Source organism: Anthonomus grandis, unplaced genomic scaffold (assembly GCF_022605725.1).
Source record: "Anthonomus grandis grandis unplaced genomic scaffold, icAntGran1.3 ctg00000286.1, whole genome shotgun sequence".
In the NCBI taxonomy this organism is placed as follows: domain Eukaryota; kingdom Metazoa; phylum Arthropoda; class Insecta; order Coleoptera; family Curculionidae; genus Anthonomus; species Anthonomus grandis.
The window spans coordinates 179,706-201,699 of record NW_026088444.1 but is presented as its reverse complement, the minus strand read 5'-3'; the positions used below and the strand labels follow the sequence as shown (position 1 = coordinate 201,699).

At 33.5% G+C, this 21,994-nt stretch overlaps 1 protein-coding gene across 26 annotated transcripts in view; it reads right to left on the bottom strand.

Annotated features, from left to right (window-relative positions):
* Nucleotides 1-6,758: 6,758 nt before the first annotated feature.
* The window catches only part of LOC126749534 (uncharacterized), a 181,637-nt gene continuing 166,401 nt past the window's right edge, over nucleotides 6,759-21,994 (bottom strand). For 3 of the 26 annotated variants that reach the window (XR_007665111.1, XR_007665110.1, XM_050459244.1), the window contains exons 3-4: nucleotides 19,124-19,258; nucleotides 18,534-19,052 (exon numbers count right to left, since the gene is read on the bottom strand). Coding sequence is in view for 10 of the 26 variants with exons in the window: in XM_050459244.1 (XP_050315201.1) it covers nucleotides 19,195-19,258 (64 nt within the window). In the remaining 16 variants the exon portion in view is untranslated. The other 23 variants (XR_007665100.1, XR_007665099.1, XR_007665097.1 and 20 more) reach the window with 22 other exon arrangements.

The following is a 21,994-nucleotide window of genomic DNA, read 5'->3' as shown; positions in this document are numbered from 1 at the left end:
AAAAACTATAATTTTTTTAATTTTGATAATTATGTGCAAGGTGCCCCTTTGCGAGGAGTACTTGGCAGTTTTTAAATGAAAGCTCTATCTTTAATAACAAAAAAGTTATGCAAAATTTTCGATCTAAAAAAGTACATGTTTATCGTAAAAAACTGAAATTTCGATTTTTCTCAAAAACTATAATTTTTTCAATTTTGATAATTATGTGCAAGGTGCCCCTTTGCGAGGAGTACTTGGCAGTTTTTAAATGAAAGCTCTATCTGTAATAACAAAAAAGTTATGCAAAATTTTCGATCTAAAAAAGTACATGTTAATTGTAAAAAACCGAAATTTCGATTTTTCTCAAAAACTATAATTTTTTCAATTTTGATAATTATGTGCAAGGTGCCCCTTCGCTAGGAGTACTTGACTGTTTTTAAATGAAAGCTCTATCTTTAATAACAAAAAAGTAATGCAAAATTTTCGATCTAAAAAAGTACATGTTAATTGTAAAAAACCGAAATTTCGATTTTTCTCAAAAACTATAATTTTTTCAATTTTAATAATTATGTGCAAGGTGCCTTTTCGCTAGGACTACTTGACTGTTTTTAAATGAAAGCTCTATCTTTAATAACAAAAAAGTTATGCAAAATTTTCGATCTAAAAAAGTACATGTTTATCGTAAAAAACTGAAATTTCGATTTTTCTCAAAAACTATAATTTTTTCAATTTTGATAATTATGTGCAAGGTGCCCCTTTGCGAGGAGTACTTGGCAGTTTTTAAATAAAAGCTCTATCTTTAATAACAAAAAAGTTATGCAAAATTTTCGATCTAAAAATGTACATGTTAATCGTAAAAAACCTAAATTTCGATTTTTCTCAAAAACTATAATTTTTTTAATTTTGATAATTATGTGCAAGGTGCCCCTTTGCGAGGAGTACTGGGCAGTTTTTAAATGAAAGCTCTATCTTTAATAACAAAAAAGTTATGCAAAATTTTCGATCTAAAAAAGTACATGTTTATCGTAAAAAACTGAAATTTCGATTTTTCTCAAAAACTATAATTTTTTCAATTTTGATAATTATGTGCAAGGTGCCCCTTTGCGAGGAGTACTTGGCAGTTTTTAAATGAAAGCTCTATCTTTAATAACAAAAAAGTTATGCAAAATTTTCGATCTAAAAATGTACATGTTAATCGTAAAAAACCTAAATTTCGATTTTTCTCAAAAACTATAATTTTTTTAATTTTGATAATTATGTGCAAGGTGCCCCTTTGCGAGGAGTACTTGGCAGTTTTTAAATGAAAGCTCTATCTTTAATAACAAAAAAGTTATGCAAAATTTTCGATCTAAAAAAGTACATGTTAATTGTAAAAAACCGAAATTTCGATTTTTCTCAAAAACTATAATTTTTTCTATTTTGATAATTACGCGAAAGGTGCCCCTTCGCTAGGAGTACTTAACAGTTTTTAAATGAAAGCTCTATCTGTAATAACAAAAAAGTTATGCAAAATTTTCGATCTAAAAAAGTACATGTTAATTGTAAAAAACCGAAATTTCGATTTTTCTCAAAAACTATAATTTTTTCAATTTTGATAATTATGTGCAAGGTGCCCCTTCGCTAGGAGTACTTGACTGTTTTTAAATGAAAGCTCTATCTTTAATAACAAAAAAGTAATGCAAAATTTTCGATCTAAAAAAGTACATGTTAATTGTAAAAAACCGAAATTTCGATTTTTCTCAAAAACTATAATTTTTTTAATTTTGATAATTATGTGCAAGGTGCCCCTTCGCTAGGAGTACTTGACTGTTTTTAAATGAAAGCTCTATCTTTAATAACAAAAAAGTTATGCAAAATTTTCGATATAAAAAAGTACATGTTAATTGTAAAAAACCGAAATTTTGATTTTTTTCAAAAACTATAATTTTTTAAATTTTAATAATTATGTGCAAGATGCCTTTTCGCTAGGAGTACTTAACAGTTTTTAAATGAAGGCTCTATCTTTAATAGCAAAAAAGTTATGCAAAATTTTCGATCTAAAAAAGTACATGTTAATTGTAAAAAACCGATATTTAGATTTTTTTCAAAAACTACAATTTTTTTAGTTTTTGATTATTACGTACAAGGTGCCCCTTTGCAAGGAGTACTTGGCAGTTTTTAAATAAAAGTTCTATCTTTAATAACAAAAAAGTAATGCAAAATTTTCGATCTAAAAAAGTACATGTTAATTGTAAAAAACCGAAATTTCGATTTTTCTCAAAAACTATAATTTTTTCAATTTTGATAATTACGCGAAAGGTGCCCCTTCGCTAGGAGTACTTAACAGTTTTTAAATGAAAGCTCTATCTTTAATAACAAAAAAGTTATGCAAAATTTTCGATCTAAAAAAGTACATGTTAATTGTAAAAAACCGAATTTTCGATTTTTCTCAAAAACTATAATTTTTTTAATTTTGATAATTATGTGCAAGGTGCCCCTTTGCGAGGAGTACTTGGCAGTTTTTAAATGAAAGCTCTATCTTTAATAACAAAGAAGTTATGCAAAATTTTCGATTCAAAAAAGTACATGTTAATTGTAAAAAACCAAAATTTCGATTTTTCTCAAAAACTATAATTTTTTTAATTTTAATAATTATGTGCAAGGTGCCCCTTCGCTAGGAGTACTTGACTGTTTTTAAATGAAAGCTCTATCTTTAATAACAAAAAAGTAATGCAAAATTTTCGATCTAAAAAGTACATGTTAATTGTAAAAAACCGAAATTTCGATTTTTGTCAAAAACTATAATTTTTTCAATTTTGATAATTATGTGCAAGGTGCCTCTTTGCGAGGAGTACTTGACTGTTTTTAAATGGAAGCTCTATCTTTAATAACAAAAAAGTTATGCAAAATTTTCGATCTAAAAAAGTACATGTTAATCGTAAAAAACCGAAATTTCGATTTTTCTCAAAAACTATAATTTTTTTAATTTTAATAATTATGTGCAAGCTGCCCCTTTGCGAGGAGTACCTGGCAGTTTTTAAATGAAAGCTCTATCTTTAATAACAAAGAGATTATGCAAAATTTTCCATCTAAAAAAGTACATGTTAATTGTAAAAAACCGAAATTTCGATTTTTCTCAAAAACTATAATTTTTTCAATTTTGATAATTACGCGAAAGGTGCCCCTTCGCTAGGAGTACTTAACAGTTTTTAAATGAAAGCTCTATCTTTAATAACAAAAAAGTTATGCAAAATTTTCGATCTAAAAAAGTACATGTTAATCGTAAAAAACCGAAATTTCGATTTTTCTCAAAAACTATAATTTTTTCAATTTTGATAATTATGTGCAAGGTGCCCCTTTGCGAGGAGTACTTGGCAGTTTTTAAATGAAAGCTCTATCTTTAATAACAAAAAAGTTATGCAAAATTTTCGATCTAAAAAAGTACATGTTAATCGTAAAAAACCGAAATTTCGATTTTTCTCAAAAACTATAATTTTTTCAATTTTGATAATTATGTGCAAGGTGCCCCTTTACGAGGAGTACCTGGCAGTTTTTAAATGAAAGCTCTATCTTAATAACAAAAAAGTTATGCAAAATTTTCGATCTAAAAATGTACATGTTAATCGTAAAAAACCTAAATTTCGATTTTTCTCAAAAACTATAATTTTTTTAATTTTGATAATTATGTGCAAGGTGCCCCTTTGCGAGGAGTACTTGGCAGTTTTTAAATGAAAGCTCTATCTTTAATAATAAAAAAGTTATGCAAAATTTTCGATCTAAAAAAGTACATGTTAATTGTAAAAAACCGAAATTTCGATTTTTCTCAAAAACTATAATTTTTTCAATTTTGATAATTACGCGAAAAGTGCCCCTTCGCTAGGAGTACTTAACAGTTTTTAAATGAAAGCTCTATCTGTAATAACAAAAAAGTTATGCAAAATTTTCGATCTAAAAAAGTACATGTTAATTGTAAAAAACCGAAATTTCGATTTTTCTCAAAAACTATAATTTTTTCAATTTTGATAATTATGTGCAAGGTGCTTCTTCGCTAGGAGTACTTGACTGTTTTTAAATGAAAGCTCTATCTTTAATAACAAAAAAGTAATGCAAAATTTTCGATCTAAAAAAGTACATGTTAATTGTAAAAAACCGAAATTTCGATTTTTCTCAAAAACTATAATTTTTTCAATTTTGATAATTATGTGCAAGGTGCTTCTTCGCTAGGAGTACTTGACTGTTTTTAAATGAAAGCTCTATCTTTAATAACAAAAAAGTTATGCAAAATTTTCGATCTAAAAATGTACATGTTAATCGTAAAAAACCTAAATTTCGATTTTTCCCAAAAACTATAATTTTTTCAATTTTGATTATTACGTACAAGGTGCCCCTTTGCGAGGAGTACTTGGCAGTTTTTAAATGAAAGCTCTATCTTTAATAACAAAAAAGTTATGCAAAATTTTCGATCTAAAAATGTACATGTTATTTGTAAAAAACCGAAATTTCGATTTTTTTCAAAAACTATAATTTTTTCAATTTTAATAATTATGTGCAAGGTGCTCCTTTGCCAGGAGTACTTGACTGTTTTTAAATGAAAGCTCTATCTTTAATAACAAAAAAGTTATGCAACATTTTCGATCTAAAAAAGTACATGTTAATTGTAAAAAACCGAAATTTCGATTTTTTTCAAAAACTACAATTTTTTTAGTTTTAGATTATTACGTACAAGGTGCCCCTTTGCGAGGATTACTTGGCAGTTTTTAAATGAAAGCTCTATCTTTAATAACAAAAAAGTTACGCAACATTTTCGATCTAAAAAAGTACATGTTAATTGTAGAAAACCGAAATTTCGATTTTTTTCAAAAACTATAATTTTTTCAATTTTAATAATTATGTGCAAGGTGCTCCGTTGCCAGGAGTACTTGACTGTTTTTAAATGAAAGCTCTATCTTTAATAACAAAAAAGTAATGCAAAATTTTCGATCTAAAAAAGTACATGTTAATCGTAAAAAACCGAAATTTCGATTTTTCTCAAAAACTATAATTTTTTCAATTTTGATAATTACGCGAAAGGTGCCCCTTCGCTAGGAGTACTTAACAGTTTTTAAATGAAAGCTCTATCTTTAATAACAAAAAAGTTATGCAAAATTTTCGATCTAAAAAAGTACATGTTAATTGTAAAAAACCGAAATTTCGATTTTTCTTAAAAACTATAATTTTTTTAATTTTGATAACTATGTGCAAGGTGCCCCTTTGCGAGGAGTACTTGGCAGTTTTTAAATGAAAGCTCTATCTTTAATAACAAAAAAGTTATGCAAAATTTTCGATCTAAAAAAGTACATGTTAATTGTAAAAAACGGAAATTTCGATTTTTTTCAAAAACTATAATTTTTTAAATTTTAATAATTATGTGCAAGATGCCTCTGCGCTAGGAGTACTTAACAGTTTTTAAATGAAAGCTCTATCTTTAATAACAAAAAAGTTATGCAAAATTTTCGATCTAAAAAAGTACATGTTAATTGTAAAAAACCGAAATTTCGATTTTTCTCAAGAACTATAATTTTTTCAATTTTGATAATTATGTGCAAGGTGCCCCTTCGCTAGGAGTACTTGACTGTTTTTAAATGAAAGCTCTATCTTTAATAGCAAAAAAGTTATGCAAAATTTTCGATCTAAAAAAGTACATGTTAATTGTAAAAAACCGAAATTTAAATTTTTTTTCAAAAACTACAATTTTTTTAGTTTTTGATTATTACGTACAAGGTGCCCCTTTGCGAGGAGTACTTGGCAGTTTTTAAATGAAAGCTCTATCTTTAATACCAAAAAAGTTATGCAAAATTTTCGATCTAAAAAAGTACATGTTATTTGTAAAAAACCGAAATTTCAATTTTTCTCAAAAACTATAATTTTTTTCAATTTTGATAATTATGTGCAAGATGCCTCTTCGCTAGGAGTACTTAACAGTTTTTAAATGAAGGCTCTATCTTTAATAGCAAAAAAGTTATGCAAAATTTTCGATCTAAAAAAGTACATGTTAATTGTAAAAAACCGATATTTCGATTTTTCTCAAAAACCATAATTTTTTTAATTTTGATAATTATGTGCAAGGTGCCCCTTTGCGAGGAGTACTTGTCAGTTTTTAAATGAAAGCTCTATCTTTAATAACAAAAAAGTTATGCAAAATTTTCGATCCAAAAAAGTACATGTTAATTGTAAAAAACCAAAATTTCGATTTTTCTCAAAAACTATAATTTTTTCAATTTTAATAATTATGTGCAAGGTGCCCCTTCGCTAGGAGTACTTGACTGTTTTTAAATGAAAGCTCTATCTTTAATAACAAAAAAGTAATGCAAAATTTTCGATCTAAAAAAGTACATGTTAATTGTAAAAAACCGAAATTTCGATTTTTGTCAAAAACTATAATTTTTTTAATTTTGATAATTATGTGCAAGGTGCCCCTTTGCGAGGAGTACCTGGCAGTTTTTAAATGAAAGCTCTATCTTTAATAACAAAAAAGTTATGCAAAATTTTCGATCTAAAAAAGTACATGTTAATCGTAAAAAACCTAAATTTCGATTTTTCTCAAAAACTATAATTTTTTCAATTTTGATAATTATGTGCAAGGTGCCCCTTTGCGAGGAGTACTTGGCAGTTTTTAAATGAAAGCTCTATCTTTAATAACAAAAAAGTTATGCAAAATTTTCGATCTAAAAAAGTACATGTTAATCGTAAAAAACATAAATTTCGATTTTTCTCAAAAACTATATTTTTTTCAATTTTGATATTTATGTGCAAGGTGCCCCTTTGCATGGAGTACTTGACAGTTTTTAAATGAAAGCTCTATCTTTAATAACAAAAAAGTTATGCAAAATTTTAAAACTAATAAACTTTGTGAAATTTCAGTTTTTCCACGTTTCAAGTTTTTTTTTACAATGAGTGCGACAGAGATAAACTTATAAGCTACAAAGTCCACCCACAAGTCAGTTTTGACCCCTGTTGACTTTTTTTAAATTTTCTTACTAAAAACTGATTTAAAAGACTTAATCGTACTATCCCCCTAGCACATTCCGTTCTACAATAATTATAAAAACAAACACGATATAGCTTGACTTGCCTTAATCCTAACTTCTTCTGACTCGTCTTGCATCAGTCTGTTCAGTTTATCACAGACAGTTTCCAGTGAAACTTTCGGTTTATTCTCGGGTAGTAGTTCGGCGTAGAACAAACCGATGACAAGGGCGGGATTGGCCCTTAGACGCCACCTTTAAACCAACTCGTCCTCGATTTGACCCCCAAATAACCTTGATATCTTTGATTCCATAAATCCCTAATTAAATTCAAAATATATCACAGACGAACTGCATGAATATTACATTTAAGGTGCTGCCATTTACTTACCATGCGTTTAATTAACTCCCCAATAAAATCCGTGAACATCAAGTCGGTGTCATCGCCCAAACACTCCTGGATCATGCGGTATACCTCCGGAAAATCCAGATAAGGGCCAACCTTCTGCATTGTACTTTTACAGGCCTAAATGGGGTCCATGCATGAGTTAAGTGAGTAAAATGATCCAAAAAAGTCATACCTTGACAATATACACGTCTGGAGCGCATAGATGCAAGAGTAAAGTGATGAGGTTCCCTTGGATCTCACTCGATCCTTGAATGCCTCCAAATTGGTCTCCTGGCCAAAGGATGTTGCCAGATCTCCTAATAACTGGATCAAGGATCTCCTTAGACGTGGATCCTCTTGACTGAATAGCAACTTGATCCTCACTGCTCCGGTAACTTGAAAGGAACTGAATTTGTACCCTGGCAAACTGTTCAGGAGTTTCGAGAAGGATTGCAGGGACTCCAGGATCAGCTCGCTTTCGTTCCTAGATAAGGAAGAATAGGTCGATCATTTTGTAAATGATTATATTAAGAGTAGAACCTTTCAAGGAACCTACAGTTGAGTAGCTCGTTGTCGAGTTATTTCTTCGGGTCCTATTTATTTATTAAGAAATAAATCCTGGAATTTTTACTGAATTGACTTAGAAAATGGACAATATTGATAATGTGGACTAAAAACTCATTAAAATCCATATCGAGATTTGATCACCAGAAACAAAGTCTGTGATAATCACAGGAAAGCTTGCCGGTCAATAAAATCAATCAATTAATAAATTGTCACTGCCAAAATTAGATGTTTTATTTGTAATTCTCATGGTAGAGATTTATTCAAAGTAAGTATATGTAAACGGAATCCAGGTATTTGAGGTTTTTAAAGAAAAAGAGAGAGAAGAAGAAGAAGAAAAAGAAGAAGCAGAAGAAACTTTGGGTTCAACTGCTTGTAAAAAATCAATAATTTTGTCCAGGCATTTAAAAAAGAGGAAGAAGGAGAAGAGAAGTAGAATGTAGCCAAAGTGCGAGAGAAATGAGGGAGGGAAAGGGATAGACAATGAGACGCCCACAGGAGTGGAGGAAACCAGAGGGTTGTCTGTCCATTTTCCTACCTCGTTTCCCTCTCACACTCGTTACTGCTACTTCTCTTCTTCTTCTTCTTTTTCAACGGTGTCAAATACTCGGAAGAAGTTATTGATTTGCCAAACCTGCCATTCTGCCCATCATTTGGGCACCTTATAACAATAAATGTTTTTTTTGGACTTTTATTGTAATGGGATTTTTAGTCCCGAGGGTTCGTATGTCAAAGAAACCACTTATGTCGGGAAATCTCAGTTAATTCACCTCAGTTATGGGCTTAGTTTTAACACCTTTTAATAACAAAATAGATAACATAAATTGCTAGCCAAGAAACAGGACAGTTGTAACCTTACCTATTAATAATAAAAGCACTGACCCGGATTAAAACCTTTTAACGGAACCACGGAGTCAAAAGCGCCATACTTCTTTATTAAATGGTGATAAACGAAGTAATAATCATACGAATACTCCGAGCAGAAATGTAGGGTTTAAGGAATGTCACACATTTCCACAAATAAATAAAAAATTTAAGACGCCCGATATTCTAATAGAACGAACTATAGCAAATTTAGAGGTCGTTTCGCTACATTATATATTTTGTTTGTGGTTTGATATTTTTTTTTAATTTTCAAAATTTTTAAGTTAAGAAACTTACCCCAAATTGTTATAATCCAAACAGTCCATTAAAATGCCCAGTATCTGATTGCAGTACCGCACCACGAGCTCCTTATTCAAATTCTCCGGGGCATACCCCGACCTTCCGCACCCAGCAGCTCTGGTCCAGCTGGACATCCAAAATCATCTCCAATAGGTTTTCTATTAAAACCACCTGTTTGCTCTCTACATTGTCCTTGATCAAGTAGGTAAAGAAAGCGACCACTACCGTCCACTGAGGTATCAGGTCCGACCGAATACTGGGCCCATAAAGGAGGCGATCCATGACAAAGTGTGCTACATGTCTGCACATACGTCCCCCACCACTGTTTCGGTCATTTTTAGAAAGAGAAGTTAGTCCTGGTCGTTGCAGAGAGAGCTGGAGAATAAAAGATATGCTCACATGTGAACGAGTGAGTCAACCCATATCCCCCACCCGCCCCACACTGTTTATCAGTAAGAAATTATATACCCCCCCCTCTTTCAAATTTTTTCATAATTTTTTTTTATTCGAATTCCAACTAACTATAACAGCGGATTATTCTGATCACCTAGATTACGAAAACACCGGGTTATAACAGGATCCGAGCAGAACTAAGGGAATGAGAGCACTTTGAAAATCCTGAAAAAGTCGTTTTCGACGTCCGTTTTTGAGGCCAAAAATGGGCTACAAAAATGCCATATCTCGGCTCTCGTAGAAGCTACGACCTTGCGGATAGTCTCGTTGGATTCAGAAGGACGAAACTAAGACAAAACCGTTGGAATTTTCACGATAGCTCATATACAAGCCGAGATATGAGCCTTCAAAGTTTGGGTTTCTTCATTTTTCGGGTATACCCCCCCGTATCGAATTTTTTCACCAAAAATTGATTTTTTTCAAAGTCAAACTAAGTATACCAGCGTCTTATTCTGATCACCTAGATTACGAAAACACCGGGTTATAACAGGATCCGAGCAGAACTAAGGGAATGAGAGCACTTTGAAAATCCTGAAAAAGTCGTTTTCGACGTCCGTTTTTGAGGCCAAAAATGGGCTACAAAAATGCCATATCTCAGCTCTCGTAAAAGCTACGACCTTGCGGATGGTCTCGTTGGATTCAGAAGGACGAAACTAAGACAAAACCGTTGGAATTTTCACGATAGCTCCCATAGAAGCCGAGATATCGACCTTCAAAGTTTGAGTTTTTTCATTTTTCGGGTATACCCCCCCGTATCGAATTTTTTCACCAAAAATTGATTTTTTCGAAATCAAACTAAGTATACCAGCGTCTTATTCTGATCACCTAGATTACGAAAACACCGGGTTATAACAGGATCCGAGCAGAACTAAGGGAATGAGAGCACTTTGAAAATCCTGAAAAAGTCGTTTTCGACGTCCGTTTTTGAGGCCAAAAATGGGCTACAAAAATGCCATATCTCGGCTCTCGTAGAAGCTACGACCTTGCGGATGGTCTCGTTGGATTCAGAAGGAAGAAACTAAGACAAAACCGTTGGAATTTTCCCGATAGCTCATATACAAGCCGAGATATGAGCCTTCAAAGTTTGGGTTTCTTCATTTTTCGGGTATACCCCCCCGTATCGAATTTTTTCACCAAAAATTGATTTTTTTCAAAGTCAAACTAAGTATACCAGCGTCTTATTCTGATCACCTAGATTACGAAAACACCGGGTTATAACAGGATCCGAGCAGAACTAAGGGAATGAGAGCACTTTGAAAATCCTGAAAAAGTCGTTTTCGACGTCCGTTTTTGACGCCAAAAATGGGCTACAAAAATGCCATATCTCAGCTCTCGTAAAAGCTACGACCTTGCGGATGGTCTCGTTGGATTCAGAAGGACGAAACTAAGACAAAACCGTTGGAATTTTCATGATAATTCATATAGAAGCCGAGATATGAGCCTTCAAAATTTTCGATCTAAAAAAGTACATGTTAATTGTAAAAAACCGAAATTTCGATTTTTCTCAAAAACTATAATTTTTTTCAATTTTGATAATTATGTGCAAGGTGCCCCTTCGCTAGGAGTACCTGACTGTTTTTAAATGAAAGCTCTATCTTTAATAACAAAAAAGTTATGCAACATTTTCGATCTAAAAAAGTACATGTTAATTGTAAAAAACCAATTTTCGATTTTTTTCAAAAACTATAATTTTTTCAATTTTAATAATTATGTGCAAGGTGCTCCTTTGCCAGGAGTGCTTGGCAGTTTTTAAATGAAAGCTTTATCTTTAATAACAAAAAAGTTATGCAAAATTTTCGATCTAAAAAAGTACATGTTAATTGTAAAAAACCGAAATTTCGATTTTTTTCAAAAACTATAATTTTTTAGATTTTGATTATTACGTACAAAGTGCCCCTTTGCCAGGAGTGCTTGGCAGTTTTTAAATGAAAGCTTTATCTTTAATAACAAAAAAGTTATGCAAAATTTTCGATCTAAAAAAGTACATGTTAATTGTAAAAAACCGAAATTTCGATTTTTCTCAAAAACTATAATTTTTTCAATTTTGATAATTACGCGAAAGGTGCCCCTTCGCTAGGAGTACTTAACAGTTTTTAAATGAAAGCTCTATCTTTAATAACAAAAAAGTTATGCAAAATTTTCGATCTAAAAAAGTACATGTTAATTGTAAAAAACCGATATTTCGATTTTTCTCAAAAACCATAATTTTTTTAATTTTGATAATTATGTGCAAGGTGCCCCTTTGCGAGGAGTACTTGTCAGTTTTTAAATGAAAGCTCTATCTTTAATAACAAAAAAGTTATGCAAAATTTTCGATCCAAAAAAGTACATGTTAATTGTAAAAAACCAAAATTTCGATTTTTCTCAAAAACTATAATTTTTTCAATTTTAATAATTATGTGCAAGGTGCCCCTTCGCTAGGAGTACTTGACTGTTTTTAAATGAAAGCTCTATCTTTAATAACAAAAAAGTAATGCAAAATTTTCGATCTAAAAAAGTACATGTTAATTGTAAAAAACCGAAATTTCGATTTTTGTCAAAAACTATAATTTTTTTAATTTTGATAATTATGTGCAAGGTGCCCCTTTGCGAGGAGTACCTGGCAGTTTTTAAATGAAAGCTCTATCTTTAATAACAAAAAAGTTATGCAAAATTTTCGATCTAAAAAAGTACATGTTAATCGTAAAAAACCTAAATTTCGATTTTTCTCAAAAACTATAATTTTTTCAATTTTGATAATTATGTGCAAGGTGCCCCTTTGCGAGGAGTACTTGGCAGTTTTTAAATGAAAGCTCTATCTTTAATAACAAAAAAGTTATGCAAAATTTTCGATCTAAAAAAGTACATGTTAATCGTAAAAAACATAAATTTCGATTTTTCTCAAAAACTATATTTTTTTCAATTTTGATATTTATGTGCAAGGTGCCCCTTTGCATGGAGTACTTGACAGTTTTTAAATGAAAGCTCTATCTTTAATAACAAAAAAGTTATGCAAAATTTTAAAACTAATAAACTTTGTGAAATTTCAGTTTTTCCACGTTTCAAGTTTTTTTTTACAATGAGTGCGACAGAGATAAACTTATAAGCTACAAAGTCCACCCACAAGTCAGTTTTGACCCCTGTTGACTTTTTTTAAATTTTCTTACTAAAAACTGATTTAAAAGACTTAATCGTACTATCCCCCTAGCACATTCCGTTCTACAATAATTATAAAAACAAACACGATATAGCTTGACTTGCCTTAATCCTAACTTCTTCTGACTCGTCTTGCATCAGTCTGTTCAGTTTATCACAGACAGTTTCCAGTGAAACTTTCGGTTTATTCTCGGGTAGTAGTTCGGCGTAGAACAAACCGATGACAAGGGCGGGATTGGCCCTTAGACGCCACCTTTAAACCAACTCGTCCTCGATTTGACCCCCAAATAACCTTGATATCTTTGATTCCATAAATCCCTAATTAAATTCAAAATATATCACAGACGAACTGCATGAATATTACATTTAAGGTGCTGCCATTTACTTACCATGCGTTTAATTAACTCCCCAATAAAATCCGTGAACATCAAGTCGGTGTCATCGCCCAAACACTCCTGGATCATGCGGTATACCTCCGGAAAATCCAGATAAGGGCCAACCTTCTGCATTGTACTTTTACAGGCCTAAATGGGGTCCATGCATGAGTTAAGTGAGTAAAATGATCCAAAAAAGTCATACCTTGACAATATACACGTCTGGAGCGCATAGATGCAAGAGTAAAGTGATGAGGTTCCCTTGGATCTCACTCGATCCTTGAATGCCTCCAAATTGGTCTCCTGGCCAAAGGATGTTGCCAGATCTCCTAATAACTGGATCGAGGATCTCCTTAGACGTGGATCCTCTTGACTGAATAGCAACTTGATCCTCACTGCTCCGGTAACTTGAAAGGAACTGAATTTGTACCCTGGCAAACTGTTCAGGAGTTTCGAGAAGGATTGCAGGGACTCCAGGATCAGCTCGCTTTCGTTCCTAGATAAGGAAGAATAGGTCGATCATTTTGTAAATGATTATATTAAGAGTAGAACCTTTCAAGGAACCTACAGTTGAGTAGCTCGTTGTCGAGTTATTTCTTCGGGTCCTATTTATTTATTAAGAAATAAATCCTGGAATTTTTACTGAATTGACTTAGAAAATGGACAATATTGATAATGTGGACTAAAAACTCATTAAAATCCATATCGAGATTTGATCACCAGAAACAAAGTCTGTGATAATCACAGGAAAGCTTGCCGGTCAATAAAATCAATCAATTAATAAATTGTCACTGCCAAAATTAGATGTTTTATTTGTAATTCTCATGGTAGAGATTTATTCAAAGTAAGTATATGTAAACGGAATCCAGGTATTTGAGGTTTTTAAAGAAAAAGAGAGAGAAGAAGAAGAAGAAAAAGAAGAAGCAGAAGAAACTTTGGGTTCAACTGCTTGTAAAAAATCAATAATTTTGTCCAGGCATTTAAAAAAGAGGAAGAAGGAGAAGAGAAGTAGAATGTAGCCAAAGTGCGAGAGAAATGAGGGAGGGAAAGGGATAGACAATGAGACGCCCACAGGAGTGGAGGAAACCAGAGGGTTGTCTGTCCATTTTCCTACCTCGTTTCCCTCTCACACTCGTTACTGCTACTTCTCTTCTTCTTCTTCTTTTTCAACGGTGTCAAATACTCGGAAGAAGTTATTGATTTGCCAAACCTGCCATTCTGCCCATCATTTGGGCAACTTATAACAATAAATGTTTTTTTTGGACTTTTATTGTAATGGGATTTTTAGTCCCGAGGGTTCGTATGTCAAAGAAACCACTTATGTCGGGAAATCTCAGTTAATTCACCTCAGTTATGGGCTTAGTTTTAACACCTTTTAATAACAAAATAGATAACATAAATTGCTAGCCAAGAAACAGGACAGTTGTAACCTTACCTATTAATAATAAAAGCACTGACCCGGATTAAAACCTTTTAACGGAACCACGGAGTCAAAAGCGCCATACTTCTTTATTAAATGGTGATAAACGAAGTAATAATCATACGAATACTCCGAGCAGAAATGTAGGGTTTAAAGAATGTCACACATTTCCACAAATAAATAAAAAATTTAAGACGCCCGATATTCTAATAGAACGAACTATAGCAAATTTAGAGGTCGTTTCGCTACATTATATATTTTGTTTGTGGTTTGATATTTTTTTTTAATTTTCAAAATTTTTAAGTTAAGAAACTTACCCCAAATTGTGATAATCCAAACAGTCCATTAAAATACTCTCACGAGATTGTCAGTACCGCACCACGAGCTCCTTATTCAAATTCTCCGGGGCATACCCCGACCTTCCGCACCCAGCAGCTCTGGTCCAGCTGGACATCCAAAATCATCTCCAATAGGTTTTCTATTAAAACCACCTGTTTGCTCTCTACATTGTCCTTGATCAAGTAGGTAAAGAAAGCGACCACTACCGTCCACTGAGGTATCAGGTCCGACCGAATACTGGGCCCATAAAGGAGGCGATCCATGACAAAGTGTGCTACATGTCTGCACATACGTCCCCCACCACTGTTTCGGTCATTTTTAGAAAGAGAAGTTAGTCCTGGTCGTTGCAGAGAGAGCTGGAGAATAAAAGATATGCTCACATGTGAACGAGTGAGTCAACCCATATCCCCCACCCTCCCCACACTGTTTATCAGTAAGAAATTATATACCCCCCCCTCTTTCAAATTTTTTCATAATTTTTTTTTATTCGAATTCCAACTAACTATAACAGCGGATTATTCTGATCACCTAGATTACGAAAACACCGGGTTATAACAGGATCCGAGCAGAACTAAGGGAATGAGAGCACTTTGAAAATCCTGAAAAAGTCGTTTTCGACGTCCGTTTTTGAGGCCAAAAATGGGCTACAAAAATGCCATATCTCGGCTCTCGTAGAAGCTACGACCTTGCGGATGGTCTCGTTGCATTCAGAAGGACCAAACTAAGACAAAACCGTTGGAATTTTTACGATAGCTCATATAGGAGCCGAGATATGAGCCTTCAAAATTTGGGTTTTTTCATTTTTCGGGTATACCCCCCCGTATCGAATTTTTTCACCAAAAATTGATTTTTTTCAAAGTCAAACTAAGTATACCAGCGTCTTATTCTGATCACCTAGATTACGAAAACACCGGGTTATAACAGGATCCGAGCAGAACTAAGGGAATGAGAGCACTTTGAAAATACTGAAAAAGTCGTTTTCGACGTCCGATTTTGAGGCCAAAAATGGGCTACAAAAATGCCATATCTCGGCTCTCGTAGAAGCTACGACCTTGCGGATAGTCTCGTTGGATTCAGAAGGACGAAACTAAGACAAAACCGTTGGAATTTTCACGATAGCTCATATACAAGCCGAGATATGAGCCTTCAAAGTTTGGGTTTCTTCATTTTTCGGGTATACCCCCCCGTATCGAATTTTTTCACCAAAAATTGATTTTTTTCAAAGTCAAACTAAGTATACCAGCGTCTTATTCTGATCACCTAGATTACGAAAACACCGGGTTATAACAGGATCCGAGCAGAACTAAGGGAATGAGAGCACTTTGAAAATCCTGAAAAAGTCGTTTTCGACGTCCGTTTTTGAGGCCAAAAATGGGCTACAAAAATGCCATATCTCAGCTCTCGTAAAAGCTACGACCTTGCGGATGGTCTCGTTGGATTCAGAAGGACGAAACTAAGACAAAACCGTTGGAATTTTCACGATAGCTCCCATAGAAGCCGAGATATCGACCTTCAAGGTTTGAGTTTTTTCATTTTTCGGGTATACCCCCCCGTATCGAATTTTTTCACCAAAAATTGATTTTTTCGAAATCAAACTAAGTATACCAGCGTCTTATTCTGATCACCTAGATTACGAAAACACCGGGTTATAACAGGATCCGAGCAGAACTAAGGGAATGAGAGCACTTTGAAAATCCTGAAAAAGTCGTTTTCGACGTCCGTTTTTGAGGCCAAAAATGGGCTACAAAAATGCCATATCTCGGCTCTCGTAGAAGCTACGACCTTGCGGATGGTCTCGTTGGATTCAGAAGGAAGAAACTAAGACAAAACCGTTGGAATTTTCCCGATAGCTCATATACAAGCCGAGATATGAGCCTTCAAAGTTTGGGTTTCTTCATTTTTCGGGTATACCCCCCCGTATCGAATTTTTTCACCAAAAATTGATTTTTTTCAAAGTCAAACTAAGTATACCAGCGTCTTATTCTGATCACCTAGATTACGAAAACACCGGGTTATAACAGGATCCGAGCAGAACTAAGGGAATGAGAGCACTTTGAAAATCCTGAAAAAGTCGTTTTCGACGTCCGTTTTTGACGCCAAAAATGGGCTACAAAAATGCCATATCTCAGCTCTCGTAAAAGCTACGACCTTGCGGATGGTCTCGTTGGATTCAGAAGGACGAAACTAAGACAAAACCGTTGGAATTTTCATGATAATTCATATAGAAGCCGAGATATGAGCCTTCAAAATTTTCGATCTAAAAAAGTACATGTTAATTGTAAAAAACCGAAATTTCGATTTTTCTCAAAAACTATAATTTTTTTCAATTTTGATAATTATGTGCAAGGTGCCCCTTCGCTAGGAGTACCTGACTGTTTTTAAATGAAAGCTCTATCTTTAATAACAAAAAAGTTATGCAACATTTTCGATCTAAAAAAGTACATGTTAATTGTAAAAAACCAAATTTCGATTTTTTTCAAAAACTATAATTTTTTCAATTTTAATAATTATGTGCAAGGTGCTCCTTTGCCAGGAGTGCTTGGCAGTTTTTAAATGAAAGCTTTATCTTTAATAACAAAAAAGGTATGCAAAATTTTCGATCTAAAAAAGTACATGTTATTTGTAAAAAACCGAAATTTCGATTTTTTTCAAAAACTATAATTTTTTAGATTTTGATTATTACGTACAAAGTGCCCCTTTGCCAGGAGTGCTTGGCAGTTTTTAAATGAAAGCTTTATCTTTAATAACAAAAAAGTTATGCAAAATTTTCGATCTAAAAAAGTACATGTTAATTGTAAAAAACCGAAATTTCGATTTTTCTCAAAAACTATAATTTTTTCAATTTTGATAATTACGCGAAAGGTGCCCCTTCGCTAGGAGTACTTAACAGTTTTTAAATGAAAGCTCTATCTTTAATAACAAAAAAGTTATGCAAAATTTTCGATCTAAAAAAGTACATGTTAATTGTAAAAAACCGATATTTCGATTTTTCTCAAAAACCATAATTTTTTTAATTTTGATAATTATGTGCAAGGTGCCCCTTTGCGAGGAGTACTTGTCAGTTTTTAAATGAAAGCTCTATCTTTAATAACAAAAAAGTTATGCAAAATTTTCGATCCAAAAAAGTACATGTTAATTGTAAAAAACCAAAATTTCGATTTTTCTCAAAAACTATAATTTTTTCAATTTTAATAATTATGTGCAAGGTGCCCCTTCGCTAGGAGTACTTGACTGTTTTTAAATGAAAGCTCTATCTTTAATAACAAAAAAGTAATGCAAAATTTTCGATCTAAAAAAGTACATGTTAATTGTAAAAAACCGAAATTTCGATTTTTGTCAAAAACTATAATTTTTTTAATTTTGATAATTATGTGCAAGGTGCCCCTTTGCGAGGAGTACCTGGCAGTTTTTAAATGAAAGCTCTATCTTTAATAACAAAAAAGTTATGCAAAATTTTCGATCTAAAAAAGTACATGTTAATCGTAAAAAACCTAAATTTCGATTTTTCTCAAAAACTATAATTTTTTCAATTTTGATAATTATGTGCAAGGTGCCCCTTTGCGAGGAGTACTTGGCAGTTTTTAAATGAAAGCTCTATCTTTAATAACAAAAAAGTTATGCAAAATTTTCGATCTAAAAAAGTACATGTTAATCGTAAAAAACATAAATTTCGATTTTTCTCAAAAACTATATTTTTTTCAATTTTGATATTTATGTGCAAGGTGCCCCTTTGCATGGAGTACTTGACAGTTTTTAAATGAAAGCTCTATCTTTAATAACAAAAAAGTTATGCAAAATTTTAAAACTAATAAACTTTGTGAAATTTCAGTTTTTCCACGTTTCAAGTTTTTTTTTACAATGAGTGCGACAGAGATAAACTTATAAGCTACAAAGTCCACCCACAAGTCAGTTTTGACCCCTGTTGACTTTTTTTAAATTTTCTTACTAAAAACTGATTTAAAAGACTTAATCGTACTATCCCCCTAGCACATTCCGTTCTACAATAATTATAAAAACAAACACGATATAGCTTGACTTGCCTTAATCCTAACTTCTTCTGACTCGTCTTGCATCAGTCTGTTCAGTTTATCACAGACAGTTTCCAGTGAAACTTTCGGTTTATTCTCGGGTAGTAGTTCGGCGTAGAACAAACCGATGACAAGGGCGGGATTGGCCCTTAGACGCCACCTTTAAACCAACTCGTCCTCGATTTGACCCCCAAATAACCTTGATATCTTTGATTCCATAAATCCCTAATTAAATTCAAAATATATCACAGACGAACTGCATGAATATTACATTTAAGGTGCTGCCATTTACTTACCATGCGTTTAATTAACTCCCCAATAAAATCCGTGAACATCAAGTCGGTGTCATCGCCCAAACACTCCTGGATCATGCGGTATACCTCCGGAAAATCCAGATAAGGGCCAACCTTCTGCATTGTACTTTTACAGGCCTAAATGGGGTCCATGCATGAGTTAAGTGAGTAAAATGATCCAAAAAAGTCATACCTTGACAATATACACGTCTGGAGCGCATAGATGCAAGAGTAAAGTGATGAGGTTCCCTTGGATCTCACTCGATCCTTGAATGCCTCCAAATTGGTCTCCTGGCCAAAGGATGTTGCCAGATCTCCTAATAACTGGATCGAGGATCTCCTTAGACGTGGATCCTCTTGACTGAATAGCAACTTGATCCTCACTGCTCCGGTAACTTGAAAGGAACTGAATTTGTACCCTGGCAAACTGTTCAGGAGTTTCGAGAAGGATTGCAGGGACTCCAGGATCAGCTCGCTTTCGTTCCTAGATAAGGAAGAATAGGTCGATCATTTTGTAAATGATTATATTAAGAGTAGAACCTTTCAAGGAACCTACAGTTGAGTAGCTCGTTGTCGAGTTATTTCTTCGGGTCCTATTTATTTATTAAGAAATAAATCCTGGAATTTTTACTGAATTGACTTAGAAAATGGACAATATTGATAATGTGGACTAAAAACTCATTAAAATCCATATCGAGATTTGATCACCAGAAACAAAGTCTGTGATAATCACAGGAAAGCTTGCCGGTCAATAAAATCAATCAATTAATAAATTGTCACTGCCAAAATTAGATGTTTTATTTGTAATTCTCATGGTAGAGATTTATTCAAAGTAAGTATATGTAAACGGAATCCAGGTATTTGAGGTTTTTAAAGAAAAAGAGAGAGAAGAAGAAGAAGAAAAAGAAGAAGCAGAAGAAACTTTGGGTTCAACTGCTTGTAAAAAATCAATAATTTTGTCCAGGCATTTAAAAAAGAGGAAGAAGGAGAAGAGAAGTAGAATGTAGCCAAAGTGCGAGAGAAATGAGGGAGGGAAAGGGATAGACAATGAGACGCCCACAGGAGTGGAGGAAACCAGAGGGTTGTCTGTCCATTTTCCTACCTCGTTTCCCTCTCACACTCGTTACTGCTACTTCTCTTCTTCTTCTTCTTTTTCAACGGTGTCAAATACTCGGAAGAAGTTATTGATTTGCCAAACCTGCCATTCTGCCCATCATTTGGGCAACTTATAACAATAAATGTTTTTTTTGGACTTTTATTGTAATGGGATTTTTAGTCCCGAGGGTTCGTATGTCAAAGAAACCACTTATGTCGGGAAATCTCAGTTAATTCACCTCAGTTATGGGCTTAGTTTTAACACCTTTTAATAACAAAATAGATAACATAAATTGCTAGCCAAGAAACAGGACAGTTGTAACCTTACCTATTAATAATAAAAGCACTGACCCGGATTAAAACCTTTTAACGGAACCACGGAGTCAAAAGCGCCATACTTCTTTATTAAATGGTGATAAACGAAGTAATAATCATACGAATACTCCGAGCAGAAATGTAGGGTTTAAAGAATGTCACACATTTCCACAAATAAATAAAAAATTTAAGACGCCCGATATTCTAATAGAACGAACTATAGCAAATTTAGAGGTCGTTTCGCTACATTATATATTTTGTTTGTGGTTTGATATTTTTTTTTAATTTTCAAAATTTTTAAGTTAAGAAACTTACCCCAAATTGTGATAATCCAAACAGTCCATTAAAATGCCCAGTATCTGATTGCAGTACCGCACCACGAGCTCCTTATTCAAATTCTCCGGGGCATACCCCGACCTTCCGCACCCAGCAGCTCTGGTCCAGCTGGACATCCAAAATCATCTCCAATAGGTTTTCTATTAAAACCACCTGTTTGCTCTCTACATTGTCCTTGATCAAGTAGGTAAAGAAAGCGACCACTACCGTCCACTGAGGTATCAGGTCCGACCGAATACTGGGCCCATAAAGGAGGCGATCCATGACAAAGTGTGCTACATGTCTGCACATACGTCCCCCACCACTGTTTCGGTCATTTTTAGAAAGAGAAGTTAGTCCTGGTCGTTGCAGAGAGAGCTGGAGAATAAAAGATATGCTCACATGTGAACGAGTGAGTCAACCCATATCCCCCACCCTCCCCACACTGTTTATCAGTAAGAAATTATATACCCCCCCCTCTTTCAAATTTTTTCATAATTTTTTTTTATTCGAATTCCAACTAACTATAACAGCGGATTATTCTGATCACCTAGATTACGAAAACACCGGGTTATAACAGGATCCGAGCAGAACTAAGGGAATGAGAGCACTTTGAAAATCCTGAAAAAGTCGTTTTCGACGTCCGTTTTTGAGGCCAAAAATGGGCTACAAAAATGCCATATCTCGGCTCTCGTAAAAGCTACGACCTTGCGGATGGTCTCGTTGCATTCAGAAGGACCAAACTAAGACAAAACCGTTGGAATTTTTACGATAGCTCATATAGGAGCCGAGATATGAGCCTTCAAAATTTGGGTTTTTTCATTTTTCGGGTATACCCCCCCGTATCGAATTTTTTCACCAAAAATTGATTTTTTTCAAAGTCAAACTAAGTATACCAGCGTCTTATTCTGATCACCTAGATTACGAAAACACCGGGTTATAACAGGATCCGAGCAGAACTAAGGGAATGAGAGCACTTTGAAAATACTGAAAAAGTCGTTTTCGACGTCCGATTTTGAGGCCAAAAATGGGCTACAAAAATGCCATATCTCGGCTCTCGTAGAAGCTACGACCTTGCGGATAGTCTCGTTGGATTCAGAAGGACGAAACTAAGACAAAACCGTTGGAATTTTCACGATAGCTCATATA